At 40.4% G+C, this 18142-nt stretch overlaps 1 protein-coding gene and 1 long non-coding RNA gene across 3 annotated transcripts; one reads left to right on the top strand and one right to left on the bottom strand.

Moving 5' to 3' along the window:
- Positions 1–3751: 3751 nt before the first annotated feature.
- On the top strand, positions 3752–8136 carry LOC135263460 (uncharacterized). 2 transcript variants are annotated; one of them, XR_010332469.1, is made up of 3 exons: positions 3752–4174; positions 4279–4356; positions 6745–8136. It is a non-coding gene; the product is annotated as an uncharacterized LOC135263460 (long non-coding RNA). The 2 variants fall into 2 exon arrangements; XR_010332470.1 differs by having other exon boundaries at positions 3752–4183.
- LOC135263459 (upstream stimulatory factor 1-like) lies at positions 5564–15202 on the bottom strand. The gene is given in 12 exon segments (XM_064351487.1): positions 5564–6562; positions 7042–7170; positions 7621–7715; positions 8084–8142; positions 10086–10173; positions 10931–11081; positions 11208–11321; positions 13886–13918; positions 13921–14036; positions 14156–14205; positions 14378–14461; positions 14567–15202. Coding segments are annotated over 12 exon segments (1038 nt in total). The 5' UTR covers positions 14596–15202; the 3' UTR covers positions 5564–6472.
- Between the last annotated feature and the right edge of the window lie 2940 nt (positions 15203–18142).

The raw sequence follows: 18142 nt of genomic DNA, 5'->3' as shown, positions 1-18142 counted from the left end.
AATTATAGATATTGTTAGTAAGTGCAAGAATAAAACGTCTACTGACTGGTATGAAATTGATATGACAATAGTCAAGAACGTCATTGATGGTATTGTAAAACCACTAACCTACATTTGTAACCTGTCCTTCCAAACAGGTACATTTCCATGTAAAATGAAAATTGATGAAGTTGTCCCATTATATATAGCTGAGGATGGACATCACTTTACTAATTACAGGCATGTGTCTTTACTTTCCCAGTTCTCTAAGGTGTTGGAAAAACTCCTCATTTAGAGGTTAGACAACTTTATTGAAAAGCATGAATTGTTGACTGACAGTCAGTATGGATTTAGAACAAACAGATCAACATCTTTGAGTTAATAGAAGAAATAACTAATTGTATAGACAAAAAGAAGTATGCAGTGGGAGTATTTATAGATCTAAAAAAAAGCATTTGATACTATTGATCATGACATATTACTCAACAAAATGGAAAGGTATGGTATTAGAGGGGTTGTGCTGAATTGGTTGAAAAGCTATATAGGAAACCGGCAGCAATTTGCAAAGATAGGTGAGTATAAATCAACATGTATGGATATTACTTGTGTAGTCCCACAAGGGTCAATATTAGGCCCAAAACTGTTCATTTTGTATATAAATGTCACATGTAGGGTATCAAAGATACTGAAATTTGTTTTATTTGCAGACGACACTAATATTTTTTGTTCTGGGGAGAATTTGCAGCAGCTTTTGGAGGTGGTTTCGACTGAAGTGAGTAAATTAAAATGGTTGTGGTGGTTTGACATCAACAAATTATTAAATTTGAACAAAACCAAGCTTATGCTGTTTGGAAATTGTAAAATAAACACTCATGTACAAGTGATGATAGACAATGTTAATATTGAAAGAGTATATGAAAATAAATTACTGGGTGTGATATTAGACCACAAAATTTGCTGGAAACCTCACATAAAATATGTACACGCAAAGTTGGCGAGGAGCATTGCAGTTCTGGGAAAAACTAGGCACAGATTGGATCATAAAGCGTTATACACTCTGTATTGTTCACTTGTATTACCATATCTGAATTACTGTGTGGAGGTATGGGGTAACATGCACAAAAGCACCATACACTCATTATGCATACTACAAAAAGAGCCATGAGGATAATAAACAATGTAGGATTTTGTGAGCACACTAACATGCTGTTTATAAAGACACATGCTTTGAAGTTCATGGATCTGATAGAATTTAAGACTACACAAATAATGTACAAAGCAAGAAACAATTTACTTCCTGGCAACATACAAAAAATGTTCTCAGACAGAGAGGGGGGTTATGACTTAAGAGGAAAGCTTAATCTAAAAAACATTGTGTTCGTACTACTCTGAAGAGTACGTGTATTTCAATTTGTGGGGTGAATTTGTGGAATGGTCTAGATGTTGAACTGAAGCAAAGTATATATATAAACCAGCTCAAGAAGATGTACAAAAAATTATTTTTGAGAGGTACAAGGATGTGGAATGAAGAAGGGGCCTTGTATCTCTCAGGACTGAGAGGCTCGTTGTTGATGATGTTGTTGTTTTCTTTATGTGATTGTTGAGACATGCTGGATGAGCACCTGCACGATGATTATGTATGTGTAAATTTGATAAACATTAAGGTAATTACTTAAGTTATATTTCATAAAAACTAAGGTAAATATTTAAGTTGTATATGGTGAACTTGAAGGTAATTATTTATGTATATATTGTTACGTCCAAGGACGTATTTATTATCAATCGGTCCAATTGTCCCCTTCTGATATGTATGTGTCTGTTTGGTCTCTCTCTCTCTCTCGTTTCGCCTTTGTTCCGCTCCTCCTGACAGGCTGCTCCGTCCACTACAACAGTGATTGAGGTAACAAGTTGCAGGTGTGGGAGAAGGCGGGACAAGCATAAATACCTGGGAGCTGAGATGTGGGTGGTTGGACTCCTTTCTCCTGCCATCAGACTATCCCTAGAGCAGTCATCTCTAACAACTGAAAAAACTACTTTGGCCTGTTGTGGCCCTATCTTGGTGTTGTGTGGAAACCTGAATTATTAAAGCAGTAAAAAGATTTCAGATATTCTTTCCAGGAAGCTAGGGAGTGGGTGCCATTTTGTTTAATAGCCTATACCCTTTTCTCTTTTTTAAAGTTAGTAAGGGAGGAAGGTAAGATTCTTTGTTCTTTTGTTCTCCTTTGAAGTTTTTGTTTTATTAGGGTATTTAGTTTCCTATGTTGAGGTGGATGTGTTTTGTTCATTATTTTGGCCTAGCCCACTCCTGAAGTTTGTTTTTATTTTTGCTTCCTTAATAAATTGTAAGATTTTTGTTGAAAAATCTGGTTGTGGTCTGGTTGTCTGAGGACGGGAGAAGGGACTCCATCCACTTTATGTTACGGCTCAACCCTAGACTGGGACGCAAACAATGATAAACATGAAGTTCATCATTTAAGTTATAGAAAAAATATTACATTCGGACATGTAATATTTATTTTGTTTATGGAGAATTTGCTTTACATGTTTACTGTTAATTTTATTGGTTATTCTTTTTTGTGTGTTTGTTTTCTTACTTATTTGTTACATGTTCGAAATAAAATATATTCAATTCAATACATCTTAATAAGGCTATACTCTCATCAGGATTTCCAAAGCCGTCACTGGCATTTAACCATTTCAAATGTAGCTTTCCACGCTAAATGCAAATAAACCGCTCGACAAATAAACAAGTCAATAAATGAAGTAAAATGTAATCTATCCATACAAAAAAATCAGCATTAATAGGCTATAGACCTATTTTTAAGTTTGAAAAGCATGCATCATAGCCTACAATAGGCTAATACGCAATTTGCAATACTGAACATGACATAGTCCTACTTATTTTCTAGATCTCCATGTACTGAAATATGATTTCATGAACGAAATGTACAACAACGCTCTCGAATAGGCACCAAAGGTCACAGTAATCAATCAATCGTGTGCTGGCTTGTGCCGTTAAAACACAATTTGTAGATAACCAGAAATATCAGGCTAACACATTTTGGCCTCACTCAGTAGGGAATCGCTAAATTGCCAACATTGCTCAATAATATTTCGATTGTGCTACGTATGTGTTGCTTGGTACTGTATGAATATTATTTGTATACAATTGTTGAGACGGTTTTGTATGGGAGTGAGTTCATTCAGCACACCCAGGATGCATATTGTTTAAAACGTACAAAACATTACCATTCGTCTGTGCTGTACACTGCCATACACGGTTCCATTTCTGTTCTGGAGACTAGCACTAATTTTATTGCCGGAATATGTTGTTTTTTGCTGGCTTGCGCTACAAAATAATTTGTGTTATCCGTTTTTGAAATATTAGGCTACCATTTATTTTGAAAAGCCCCTTGTACTTAACCACACTGTAAATATAGTCCACGCCATGTCAGAACGGCACAGAACATTATCACAAACTGATAAAATGTTGAATGTCACATCAAGTAGAAACATAATTTGGTTACCTGACCCACAGAGAACAATATTGAGGAAATAGCTCACTGTAGTCTTTCTATAAACATTTTTTTATTGTTTACTTTTTCGATGGACCCCAACAGTTTTTAGTGTGATGAAGGAAGGATATTTCACACATTTACAAAAGTTTGACGTGCGCGACACCCCAGGGAGGTAGACGCGGAAGTTCCAGGTGTGCACCTTTGCTGCATGGAAAGAGAGTGAGCGCGCACCCACACCTACACAAAATCAAACACTTTCCGACTTCCGCCTCACGGGTTCTGGGCGAAACAATGAAGACAAAATAAAGCAAAATTGAGCGACAGCGGTTTCTTTTCTTTCTGTGTGCCCGGACATACAAAACTTCAAAAGAAACTCGATCTCTCAATGTACACTCCCGGTCTCAGCCGCGGACTGTGGAAAGGAACACACCTTTAAGCACGTGGGCTGATTAGCCTACTTAATGCAACCCAGGTGCTCTTTCCACCGGTCGTGTTGTCGAGACTCGAGACCAATCCGCTTCTCCCTGATTGAATGCTACAGATGACTTCTCTGTTTAGAATGCCCGGGTAATCTATCTATCTATCTATCATGTATAATGCTTCCTGATTTCAATGAACGGTGCTTCAAAGACCTGACCGGTTACATATTGCTCTGCCTATGTTGTTCCATGCTTAAGGTAAGCAAAGTTATTTAAAAATGAAAATGTATGTCCGACTGTAAACCAGAAGAGAGTTCTACCTACTTATGGTAAACATTATTTATCTGAGCTCGAACTAACAGATGGAGGCTGAGTGAACGTAACTGGAATTGCAGAAGAAACAACCCATTTCAGTCCTGTCGATTGGTTGGATCTTTGAGGTCAGCTCTAATGCAGTAATTTGCTTCCTCTTTTCCATTTTTGGTGAAAAAGATCCCACGTACTCTATTATTGACGCCTGCTGGATTGTTGAGTATGTTTATGCACATATTGTAGGTCGCTTTGGATAAAGGCGTCTGCTAAATACATGTAATGTAATGTTGAGTTAGACAAAAAAAGTTCCAAATTTGGTACAGACACTCTTTGGGATGTATATAACCATCTCAGAAGGGCTACCAAAAGTGTTTAATCCATGAAAGGCTTTTTTTTTTTTTTTTAAGCGAAAATAAAAATAAAAAAACACGAGACCAATGACTGTGCGTTTTTTTTTTTAGGAAGTCACACAGTGTTTTAACAGTCTAATTGAAGTTTGAATAAAATACGGTGGAAATTGTTGGACTTCAATAGTCTGAACGAACACAGACCTGATTTTGCCGTATTTGAATGCTTACCTGCTTGATGATGTTGATGATGATAATAATAGTAGTAGTACTTAGTAAATTGTTTCTCTATCCTTGTTGGGATGGTAGTTATTCTTCGCTCTCCTGTGGTTTAGAGTAGCCTATGTAGGAGTCCTGCAAGTGAGCAAGCCACAGTACTGCCACCAGCTCTGAAGGAGGCAGCCAGTTCAAGCTCTGTCGATTTGTGGACTGTTCGTGGTGGCTTCTGGGGTGCCCGTTAGTCAGGACGCTACCGTCGATTTCCACTTCATAAACAGGTGATATTGAGAGAGTTAAGCAACCTCACTGTGACAACTTTGGAAGTACCTTGAACTCTTAGGGATTAGCATTTCAGACTACCAAACATGAAGGTTTAAAGGATAATTTTGAAAGGACGTTTGGAATGATGCCCTGTATTATGAAGAATCAATCACTTGTACTCTGATTTGATTTCTGAAGAAACATTTGTCAAAATAATTGAATCCGTACAATAAATATAGCTATACAATAATATAGCTGTAAATAATGTAAATAAATCACTACTCTACAAAAAAATGACAATGCATACAAAACACAGGTGTATTTAGACTAAGTAAATGGATACAGTAATTATAAATATTATTTTTAATAGAATGACCTTTGTTTATTGTCCAAAACCAATGAAGGGTTCATGTGCTGAAACATGAATTGGTAGACAAGCACAAGGGGGGGGGAGTGGGGGGACAAAAAAAATACATACAACACCAACAAAACTATGGGAACCCCCATATTAACCAAGGACTGGCACATACATTTATTTAGCTTTGCTGTGGGTGCAGTACATAAAAAATGGAACCCAGAACATTAAAAAAGCAACAGAAAACATGAGAAATGCCACATAAATAGCATGGCACTCAATATTTCTGTAGCTTAGACGGACCACTAAATTCACCTGCAGAGACCTCAATAGCATTTAGGGACAATAGGTGTAAGTCTACAGTTATCATAGTTTCTGCACATCTCATGGCCCTCAAAGTCCATCATGCCTGCCTTAAACAGTCTCTTCATATCCAGGAGGACCTCTGACCTGCCCGGGGATCTCTCAGGCACTAATCATGGCTTTTAACTCGTATTTATTCATTGGCTGGAAGAGGAGTCATGCTTTACCTTTTCACTGGCTCCACTAAAACTAGGGCTCAAAGAAGATTGAGAATCATCTCTAGCCAACGCAAAGAGAAATGATTGGACAGAACCCCCACCCCACCCACCCTATTCGACTGATAAAAACCGACAAAGACCACACTGACAACACAGGTCCTGGAGTGAACATCTTTAGAAAAGGTCAGGCAGTACCAAAAAGTTTACAATGTTCATGAACGGTATGAGAAAGGAAAAAATTAAATACACACAGGAAAAAAAATAAAATAATTTTACTTCAGTTTTGTGAGTCTTCTCAGGACCTAAAAAGGGCATACATTTGCTAAAGTTGTTTCATACCTATTGAAGCAAAGTGGCGTCTCGAGTAACACATAAAAAAATATTGAGTATATTATAATCTACATGGCGGATCCAGTACTGCCACTGGCCGGAGGATCCCTTTCTGGAACTCATCGTCCATTCTGACGAGCCGATGCTTGCCACTGTCTCAGCACCATCCTTCTCTCTCTCTTTCCCTCCACTTCCTGCTTCACTAATGCCCTCACTGCGAGTCTGTACTCGCCACTCCCACAATGCCATGCTGTCGTAGCTGGTTCCTCAGAATCTGGTTCTTGGATTTCCAGTCCTCTACCTGAATGAGAGTGAGAGAGAGGGAGTGTGTTTTGAATGAGAAGTGAAATTTCACCATTAAGTATTTACCAAGCTTTACATAGCACTTGCATGTGGTTAACGTTAAACTTGATCATTGATGGGTCTGCTGTGGGGTTTTTAATTTACTGAGACTAATAACACATGTTCTCCACTTCTTTTCAGGGTAAAAACACCTTTGAAAAATCAACTGATGCCACCCTAATGAAAATGTAAAAAAACTGTAAATTAATTTTCTAAATATGTATCACGGCAGTACAATACATTGAATATAGCTTAAAGGAGGAACAATTTCTATATCTGTACACACGCAATTTTTCAATTATATATTTACTCAATACTGAATTACATTACATTTCCTAACATGCAGGAATCTTGCCTATTTTGAAGCTGAAGTAATGATGCTTGGTGTGTGGGAGCATTGTGCTGCGTGTGGGGGGCACTGTGCTGCAGGGGGCGTACCTCTTGTCGCAGCAGCTGGTTGTCCATCCTTAGCCTCTCCAGCGTGTTGAGCTCGTCCACCAGCCTGCCGTTGCTCTGCCGCAGCTCCTGGATGTAGTCGCAGGCCTTGGACAGGATGCCCCCTTTGCTCTGCGACACACAGCCCGCACACAGTCAGGCCGGGTCCCACACATCCAGAGGCCTCCCCCCCCAAACCTGAGCACCCCTGCCCTCATTTCAGTCCTGCACACAGTCAGGCTGGGTCCCACACTCTGCTCATCCAGAGGCCTTTCCCCACCCCGTGTCCCATGTCATTTCGCTCAACAGACACAACATTTTTGTGCAGTAGCACATAGGTGGCCTGCAGTCAACTATGGCCAGCTTTGAGGCTGGTGAGCAAACGATCTACGCCAACCCCCTGGTCCCGAAGAACAAGTATGAGGCGAAGATATCGCAAGGGACAAGCAAAATGGTTAGCAGACAAACACATTGATGATGGGGAAATACTCTACGCAAATGCACCATGGTCCAAACCAACAGTATTAAGGGGACAGACACATATATACATACAGATTGTAATGTATTGTGACTTCCCCCCACCTGCCCCGTCTTGGTGGAGTCCATGGTGCAGTCCGGAATGGTCTTGGACAGCTGGACGATCCAGTTATTTATCTTGTCTCGCCGCCTGCGTTCAACTGTGGTACACCAATAACGGGTTATTTATGGGGGTGTGGAGGGGGGTGGTATATCAACCAATGCATCAGTTGTTTTCAATGTACTTCAACAGGGTTTGGGTTCAGGATGGATTCTAGAATACTCAAGCATAGTGTTAAATATGTTATTGACTTAGGAATGTCATCCAAGTGTAGTGCCTACGAATCTTATAAATAAAATCACACATCTGTAGAATTTCATTCAACTGTGGTACAATAGAGGACTTTGAATACATCTTAAATAAATCCCAAATACATGTGTTTTGAAATCTTTCTGTGGCACAGTAAAGTGTAAAACTTCAGAGGGGGTGAATACTTTTGCAATCCACTGTACATGGACACTTCCTCACCTTCATTGTGCTGGGCCCGCCTTTTGTCATCTCGAGAGGTCCGTGGGGTATCCGATTTACTACGAAAACCAAAGCAACCAATGTGTACATGCAATGACAGTCAGTACCGCTTTAATTTTCTATCCTTTCGCCTCAAATATATCACATAACATGTCATATATACACATACATGCCATCTTTTGTACACATGAAGTATGCATTTTAATTCTAAATAAAATCCTATCCAATTCCAGTTCTGTAACTCCTACACATTTCAGTTTCATCATGAATCATTCTGGTGGTGTGTTATTAAAAGCTTTAGATACAATTACATGGCACGATCCACCAAATGCCATCAAAGAACTCTGTATATCTTTAGTACAAAAACATCCAAGACTTCCTTAACATGAGCAGGATTGAATTTCTACATTCTCCATGAAAAACTTCCAAAAAAAAATTTTTAATTAATGTTTTATATTAATTTATTTATATGTCATCTCAGCACCTTTGAAAATTTCCTCTGGTCTTCTTTTAAGAATATTTTGTGTGACGATTATTTGTTTTCCCATTTCTGGAGCACAAAATTAGTATAGGCTAAATTATTACTCTACTGTACGTATTGAAAATCATCCACAATAAATACAGTTCATATAATTTTTGCTTTTGCTACTTTGCTTGTTGAAGGAAACTACTTTCTCTGGTTAACTTTTAAGCTAGGCGCGTACAAAGTCGAACTCAGCCGAAATCAAACTGCAGCCAAACACGGCACTGCATACTAATGTGTGTGCTCACTGCAGCGTCCATTTAGTGACCCGCCACGGCAGTGTGCAGCCCACATTATTCTACGGTTGTGATAGCCACGGGAAACACAGCAGTGACAACGTTTCCCACACCATTTCATTTTCCAGCGCTTCCTTTATATATTCATATATAGTGCGCTTGATTTGAATTAATGTGTAAAAACATTCTATGGCTTAGCTTTAAATGCTACATATGTTTGTATATTTTGCATTTCATAGGCTAAATAAATTTTTTTTACATTTGCTGCATCAAGCACATAAAACAATGGCAGTGGTAAAGGAGCCGAAACTTCGACAGATGGACATAGATTATTTAAAAGTTGCATTAGTTCATTTTGCGCAAAAAAAAACAAAACAAAGGGAAGTAGGTACGTTGGCCTGCTCAGACAAGGAGATGGGATGCAGCCACTGTAGCCACCCATCTGATATTTTAGACCAATTGCAGGCCATCTCCGTATTGACCTTACAAAGTTAGGCGAAGTTAGTTTTCATAGCAAATATACATCTTACAGCTTTACACCGATTGCCCATAGCGGGCTGCGGCAGTGGACGTGGCTTCTCACAAAAGGCATATAACCTGCAAACAGATTCACAAAGGACCACGGAACTTTATGTGCCTACCAGCAGGCAAAAGAGGCAAACCCTACATAATTGGCCAAATAAAGCAAACGGGGATTCTGCAGAGCTCACTTCTGACCACTGAAGAAGTGTGCTCATTGGCCTTGTGACATTTTTAGCCCAATCAAACAAAATGGGTGGTGCTGTTGAAGAGCTTGTTTCCGGTCACTGAACAAATATAGTGTTCACTGGCCTATGCGGTGGTGTCATAACCAGCTTAACAGTGGCTTGAATCTGAACAGGCATATCTCAGGACTCGTTTGAGGTACAGTCATGAAAATGTGCACATAATGTGAATCTCCTCATGTAAAACAAGTTAGTAATGGGGCATGGAAGAAATGGTTAACATTTGGTAATTATCCCACATGTGAACCTGGCATATCTTGACAATTGCATAGTGTTGAAAGATGTATGCCCCCAAGTGCCATCTTCTAGCACAAAGATTCCCATCCTGTGCTATTTACATTATCCCACCTTGAAACTGCTTGTAACTGATCAAATGAACAGCCTATTTCCCCAAGGCAGCAGCAGCAGCAGCAGCAGCCATGTTTCACGGACCCTCCACCTAATCTCCATTCAGCCCAGACACTGGAGGAGTACATTACGTGCTGTAAGTCTGTGTGCCGGGAGCAATGGACCTCTGACTGGATCCGGCCAGAACATCCTGAGGAGACATCATCACGTACAACTGCCCTGTACAGCACAGAAGAACAGGAAGAAGGCTGTCGCTATGGTGACTAAAGACAGATGACACTGACTGCCAGCGATAACACAAATTGAAAACTAAACTTGAGGCAATATCATATGCACCTCATACCCACTCTACTGCAGACAATATTTTTTTGGATGTTTATGATCTGATATATGCATGCAAAAATGATTCCTAGATAATTGTCACTAATCAGTATGCACATATTTTTACCCATTTAATTGGCAAAAAAAAAAAAGTTCTCTCCCTCTCCACCTTCGCTAATGTATGGTGAGTGTTCAGGCACAAAATGTCTGCCGTGCATCACCCAGGTGGGTGCTACACATTGGTGGTGGTGGGTGAGGGGAGTTCCCCTTCATCACTATAAAGCACTTTGAGCGTTCGGAAAAGTTCTATATAAATACAATCATTCATTCATTCATTCATTCATATACAGGTGCTACAGAAAAAAAATTTGTATTGTTTGAAGATTTTTTTCTTTGCACACATGAAATTTTTCCTTTGTAGTCATGAAATTATTTTTTTTTTTGTATTCTAATATCTCTGAAGTGTCTTATGGATTGAATTTTGGGAAGTAAGATATATCGTATGTTTTCCTGCATGGTTCCAAGTAAGATATTAGCATAATAAACGTTGCAACCTTGTGCCTGAACTGTAAATAGACTGAGCATGTGCTGTCCAACTGGATCAAACCAAGCACCCGATTCATTCACACAGTTCTTTCAGATGCACACTCCTCACCTGTGGGTGTGTTTTGACTGAGCAGGGTGTCAGGGGCCTGTACGCTGGTAACCATGGCGCCAGGCGCGGCATCCGATATGGTGGCAGGGTAGTAGGTGTAGTGAGTCTCGGAGCCATCTCCCTCCAGGCCATCAGACTGGGAAAACACAGCCTGAAACAAAGAGGAGCCACAACGTGACCGAGCCGTCACCGCGGCGACCGTAAGGGGCAGCCTCACGCGCCAACCAGCGCTCCTTCTGCTTTCGCCGAACGCAAGTTTTAGGGTTAAGGGGGTTACCTGGGTGACGGGTTGTGTGGACGCGGGGAATCCCGTCACCACGCTGACGGCTGTGGCTCCGTCTGCCTGGCCCTCCAGCTGTCCGTCTGACACCTGGATCACCCGGTACGTCACCTGAAGGAGACAGCGTCCCCCTGAGAATCAGCACTGCATCCTATTATAAAACAGCTGCATGGCTGGCTTCCGGGGAGTCACAATGAACCACTTTATAATGAGAATTTAGCAGATTCCCAAATCCAGAAAAATTCTGACAAATTTGTGCTACACACAATCCATTTATTCAGATTAAGTTCCTTCCTCAAAGATAAAGTGGCAGTGCCCCAACCTGGGAAGCGAACCTGAGTTGCAAGCCCAGTTTTTTAACCGTTATACTGCACTGCTACCCTTCAAAGAACTGACTAAAAAACGCAGTTCAACAGGCACCAGGGATCAAGTTGAGGCATGTGACAGACATCTGACATTCAAAATGGCGACTCTGACGATACAAGTTCAACAGCAACTTTGTTGCAGCGACTCAACTGGCAAGCATTTGGGAGCCTTATTCACAATAATGGGAAGAAGACTTTTGTTAAGGTTGTGTTAAGACAACATCCAGGGTTGTTATTGGATTCTGAAGCCAAACGCTTGTGCGACACAGAGATATGTCTAAGTGTGCAAAATGAAACTGCCCTTTGGTTAAAATATGGTCAGTGTGATGTGTTTTTTCCAGTTTTTTCCCCTTACAAATTATCACAGCCCCATTATATGCAGTACAAAGTGCTCCAAATTGGGAACTCCGCTGATGCCCAGAATCAGAGACTTAAAGACACCTACATGAAAATTCAGATATTATCCTGACATACTTTTAGCCTATGTATTCCATTACGAAGGATATCACAACTAAAAATGCTAAACCACGGGAGTCAGGTGCAGACTGTCCAGTAGGTGGAGTAATGAGACAACTTCTAAGATACACTACATGGCCAAAAGTATGTGGACACCCGAACAACACACTGATGTGTGGTTGTTGAAAATCTCATTCCAAAGCCATGCGCATTAATTTGGAGACTTTCCCAAACTGTTGCTACAAATTTGGAAGCACAGTTCTCTAGAATGTCATTGTATGCTGTGGCATTAAGATTTCCCATCACTGGAACTAGGGGGCCTAGCCCAAACCATGATAAAAAGCCCCAGACCATTATTCCTCCTCCACTAAATCTAATTATTATTATCATCATCTTATCTTATCCAGAATGACTTACATTGTATCCAATTATACAGTTGGATATATACTTAAGCAATGCAGGTTAAGTACCTTGCTCAAGGGTACAATGGCAGTGTCCTACCGGGGAATCGAACCTGCGATCTTTAGGTTACAAGACCAACTCCTTAGCCATTATACTACACTGCCGCCATACTGTTGGTACTATGCATTCGGGCAGGCAGCATTGTCCTGGCATTCCCCAAACCCAGATTCGTCAGTCAAACTGCCAGATTATGAAGTGTGATCCATCACTCCAGAGAACACGTTTCCACTGCTCCAGAGTCCAATAAGTGGTGTGCTTTACACCACTTTAGCCGACGCTTGGCATTCTACATGGTGACTTTAGGCTTGTGTGTGGCTGCTCGGCCATAGAAACCCATTTCATGAAGCTCCTAACGAACAGTTCTTGTGCTGACGCTGCTTCCAGAGGCAGTCTGGAACTCGGTAGAGAATGTAACCAAGAAAAACTATTTTTACATGCTTCAGTACTCAGCGGTCCCATTCTGTGAGCTTGTGCGGCCTACCGCCTTGCGGCTGCGCTGTTGTTGCTCAGAGATGTTTCCTCTTCACAATAACAGCACAAACAGTTGACTGGGGCAGCACTAGTAGGGCAGAAATTTGACAAACTGACTTGTAGGCAAGGTGGCATTCCATGACAGTGCCACGTTGAAAGTCACTAAGCTCTTCAGTACAACCCGTTCTACTGCCAATGTTTGTCTATGGAGATTGCATGGCTGTATGCTTGATTTTATAAACCCGCTGGGTGTGTCTGAATAGCTGAAACCACTAATTATTAGGGGTGTCCACATACTTTTGACCATGTAGTTTATTTGGCCTGGAAGCAAATACAAACTTCAAAGAAATGCACAGGCAAGACATTCCCTTGCATTCAGCACATCTGGGAAGAGTTTTAAAAATGGATTCATAAACTAATCTTCTATCTAAATAATTAAAAGAAAAATAGACTGCACTATAATTTCAACCCTTTGAGTTTAAAACAGAGTAGCATCATCTAAGCCATTCAATTACTACATTCAGAAAAGAACAAAAATCAACATTTCAATTAAGATGATGCAACGAGATTCAAACATATTGGCGTAAGGCCTTCATCAGAGAAAAGATGTTATGTGCTCATGGCAATCTTATACAACCAACTGCCATGTATCGCTACAGCTAATGACTATCCAATTAGAGAAGCACTATCAATCACATCTTCTATTTACAGAGAGGCTACTAATGGGTGCTTAACATGTGACAGCAAATCCAAAAGGTAATACATATTTTTATTTCAGCACATTGGGTTAGATTCAAGACAGGACATTAATACCCATCAATGGCAAGTCACCTGTGCAGGTATCCTAATAAAAATTGCTTTAAAACCTTATGGTCCAAATGGGTCCTCTAGTACTAAGAGTTGCGTCCTCTCCCCTCCTACCTGTGTAGTGGGAGGGTTCAGCTCCTTTACAGTACCTGCCCCCCAGCTCCCTCAGTCTTGAACAGGTATTTGATTGGTTGCTCCGAAGAGAAAGTAGTTGCTGACTGGATAGTAGCAATGGCTGATGGGTCTTCAGCAGTGGCAACAGCTCCTGGAACACAAACACAAAATGCAAATGAGAAGGGGTTCAGTATTATTCACATAGTGCTCATCTTTTTGGATCTCCCTTTCAGCAGTTGTAATCGCATTATTAGTTCCGAGTAATCTTACCCTCTTCAATAACAGGACCATTCCCATCATGATCTGGGCTTTTCTGTTGCCTGGAAAACAACAGTTCACAAAAATGAGAACTTTAAAATTATCTTTTGTTTGTAAGCAAAAACGTTCTAAAATGTTCTGTGCCTGTATACCGTCAGCTCCCCAGCCAAGTCCAAGCCACTGATATTTCCACTTCCCACTGTAATTGGGCCAAGGCATTATATTGGAACTTACCCCTTCATTTCCAGTGAGAGTTGGATAAAAGTACTCTCTTCTTGGGTGAAACGCTCACGATGAACCGATATGCCGCCACGAAACCTGAAAGTTATACAGTACGGTAAACACCAGTCAAATAATCACCATCAAAATATATTAAGAAATGTATACTCATAAAACATTTCCATACAATAAAAAACACTTAACTGCAAACACAACTTTCGGATCACTCGCATTAATGCAACGCCAGTTACTATAAAGTATATTCATTACAATTCGAAAATCGAAAACATCGATCAACACAGCGCGGATTTGTCCATTTGTACGGCTAACCAGGTAGCTAGCTTTAGCAAAACCGATAAAATGGACATTTATGTTAGCTTAACTTGTAAAGTATGAATCCTGGTACAGGACATTGGTGCAATCCAAAAACAATGAAGAAATGACAGGTAGCTTGGCTATAGCCAGCTAACAAAGAGCACGGAACAATCAGCCACCCTACTACACTAGCTAGCTGGCTAAATTAGCAACTTTTTGTAGCTAGCCAGATGTCTGATAAAGCATCTCATCGCTTCATGAATACTTTCCTAACAAAATTAACCTAAATGGCCATTAATGGTACATCAGTAAAGGACACGCTTTGGTTTTGTTGGAGAACGAGATCACTGATCTGTTGGTCCATAATAAAGACCAACTGTATAGCTTGCTAGCTAACTAGCGAGCTTGCCAAAACAAGCGAAAACAAACATTGTAATTTCAAGGCTATCCCTGCAAACTTCACTAAATACTATAGCAAGCTAGCAATCTGTATGCACCAAGAATGTGTGCTTTTGCGTTAATACGAGCAACAATACTACCACTGATCTAAAATATGAAACATTTGGAAAACATTATACTTGACGTACCATTCGAGACTCCGTTCTTTTTCAAGTAAAAGGTTCTCATGCGCAAGCGTGTTGACGAAACACAATGACGTCTTTCTTCTTCGTCTTCTTTTACGATTTTCGATGGTACGACGCTTCGAGGTATGTACTGCCCTCCGCTGGTTGATTAAAAAAAAACTAAACAGACCCTCGTCGTATATACGTCCAGTTGCTTCCCAAAAAATCCACAGCTTTCCTTTAAATTAGTTGCTGATTCTTTTTGTTTCGACCAAGCAAGGGTTTTTTTTTTTAAACGAACTCATAATTCTGAAACAGCTTTGAATAATATTCTCCTCTATTTTCCATATTTATTTAAAAACGCACCTCTATGGTCAGGCTTACAATCAGCTGTAGTCTGGAGACAGGGTGCGAGAAGCCTGTAGTCATAGAGCTTTGTAGGTGGCAATCCTTTCCTTACTGTCACCTGTCAATCAGCTGTGACCCGACTTTACATGGGCTGGCTCTTGATAGGCGGGTATGGTTGTCTACCCCGCATGACTGCATGGGCTCTCCATCCCTGTCCTAGTAGATATGCAGCCATATTCTACTCCTGGCGGGGTCCCCCCAATACATACCACTGCCACCTTACTCACTGTCTGCTATATTGCAAATTCCCTAATTGCCTTTCTACCCTCTTCCCCACGCTGCCGACTCTTGCCCCAACCCTCGAGAGTGCTTCGAGAGTCGTCTGGTCTCCCCCACCTCTGGTCCAGCCCCTCCTTCGTCATTGCCTCCACCCTGCCCACATCTGGCGCCACCTGCTGTTCCCCATCACCGCCACCCGGCCCCACCCATCATCTGAGCCACATCACATATCTTATGAAACTGGCTGACATGCTGGTCACCAGTCGGCACCCTGAGCCGACCAGAGGAGGATGGGTTTCCCCCTTGAGCCTGGTTCCTTCCAAGGTTTCTTCCCACCTACCACAGGGAGTTTTTCCTTGCCACTGTTGACTTAGGCTTGCTCCTGTGGGGGTTTAGGCCAGGGTTGTCTGTAAAGCGTATTGTGACAACAGCTGTAAAATACGCTATGCAAATAAAAATTTGATTTGAATTTTGATTTGATTTGATATTTATTACATGTATGCAAATCACATAACCGATCTGGACGTTTCCCTACCATGTTTAACCATCGATTAACCCACAGTGACCCAGTCTTAATGTTGTTAGTTTAATTCCATTGATCCTTTCTCCTGTCATATAGATATTTACATTTTTGACGGATTCTTGAATTGAAAAGTAGGCTAAAGCCTCCCTCTTTTGTGATTTTCCCACATCTCTTGCCATGGCTTCATAATCATAATCATCTGTGATTTGATTACCTTGTTAGAATTCAAGTGGTGTAACATAAATTCCAAATCTAGACCTTCTGCTTTCTGGAACGTACATCTGTCTAAATCTTCAAGAGGCATTCCCACGACTAATTAAGATAACATCTAAGTCTGACCACTTATATCTTCTTCCTTAATCACAGTTAATAAAGTGATCTATCTCAGGATCAGGGAGTAACCAGAAGGGGTTAGCTGGCCAGCAAGGATGATCTATAATCATTTCATCACCACTGTATAGCTTCCCAGGCTGTTCATTCATACTTCCCAGAAAATGTCTTTTTAAATTCTTATTACAAAATCCACAAATTTCTTGAAGAAGGAACCTAGCTGGGAATTTATGGCAGTTCAAGCCACTCAATTCAGAAATACTGCAACTTTTATGCACCTTTGCTAGGACAATATCAAGTTTATCATGAGTTGCCTTGGCAACAGATCCAAAAACAATAAAACCATATTCAAAAATAGATCTTATCGTTACTTGATAAATTGAGATCATGGACTCCCTCCTTGCTCCCCAATTGCTTCCCACTAAGATTTGCAAAACATTTACTATTTTTTCACATTTATTTTATTTACTAGTAATTCACATTAACCATTAATTATTAATGTGAAACCTCTATGTCACTAACATCCTGCGACTCATAGGTTGTCATTAGGCTTGTTTGATGACTTTCGGCTCATCAAACAAGCTGATTGCAGTCGGGGGAGGAGTCAAGAAGTCGGACACTTCTTGGTTGACTAGCCTGCTCGCCTCATCTAGGAATGGCAGATATTGCGTTCGCGTTTTTTGTTGCCGATGAAATGGATGCAGTAGAAATCCCAGTACGTCTGGCAATTTTGGCTAATTATAATTTCGAGACCATTGATAATGTTTGGCCAGCTAATTATTCTTTGGTTTACTGGGGGTATACGAGAATAGCGAGAAATACTATGACACTCACTACAAATTGATGTGAATCAAGTCTTTTATTATTATTATTATTATTATTATTATTATTATTATTATTGGATACAGGAGTTTGTGTACCAAGAGCTTCTTCTAATTACTTTCTCGTTATATTTTATTCAGGGGGTTTTTATACAGTTATTTCTATATAAACTCCATTGCAGATATGTTTATTAAGACAGCATTTATGAAGAATGTGTAAAGCGTTCAATTGTGAATGTCAGTACTCTGATAAAAATAATTTGGTGTCTGTCTGACAGTTCATGAAGTTCATCTTGGAATAATGATGGATAAGATAGAAGTCTCATTACTTCCTTGTGGGTGGTGACAGCTTTTCTGAGCCAACTGGCGCTTCGCTCAAACCAGAGCAAGTCGTTTCCCATCATGCATGAAGTTGTGCAGTCGGTGGGGAGCAACTGATAAATTGATAAATTGAGATCATGGACTCCCTCCCTGCTCCCCAATTGCTTCCCACTAAGAAGCAACATGACAGTGTCATCGTTCAAATTAATATCAATTTATGGATGAGGATGGACAAGAACCAGACATTAACATACAACCGAGTAACATGCATATGAAAATA

The sequence above is a fragment of the Anguilla rostrata genome, chromosome 9 (assembly GCF_018555375.3).
Source record: "Anguilla rostrata isolate EN2019 chromosome 9, ASM1855537v3, whole genome shotgun sequence".
NCBI classification, from domain to species: domain Eukaryota; kingdom Metazoa; phylum Chordata; class Actinopteri; order Anguilliformes; family Anguillidae; genus Anguilla; species Anguilla rostrata.
This window is presented reverse-complemented; position numbering and strand designations above follow the sequence as displayed.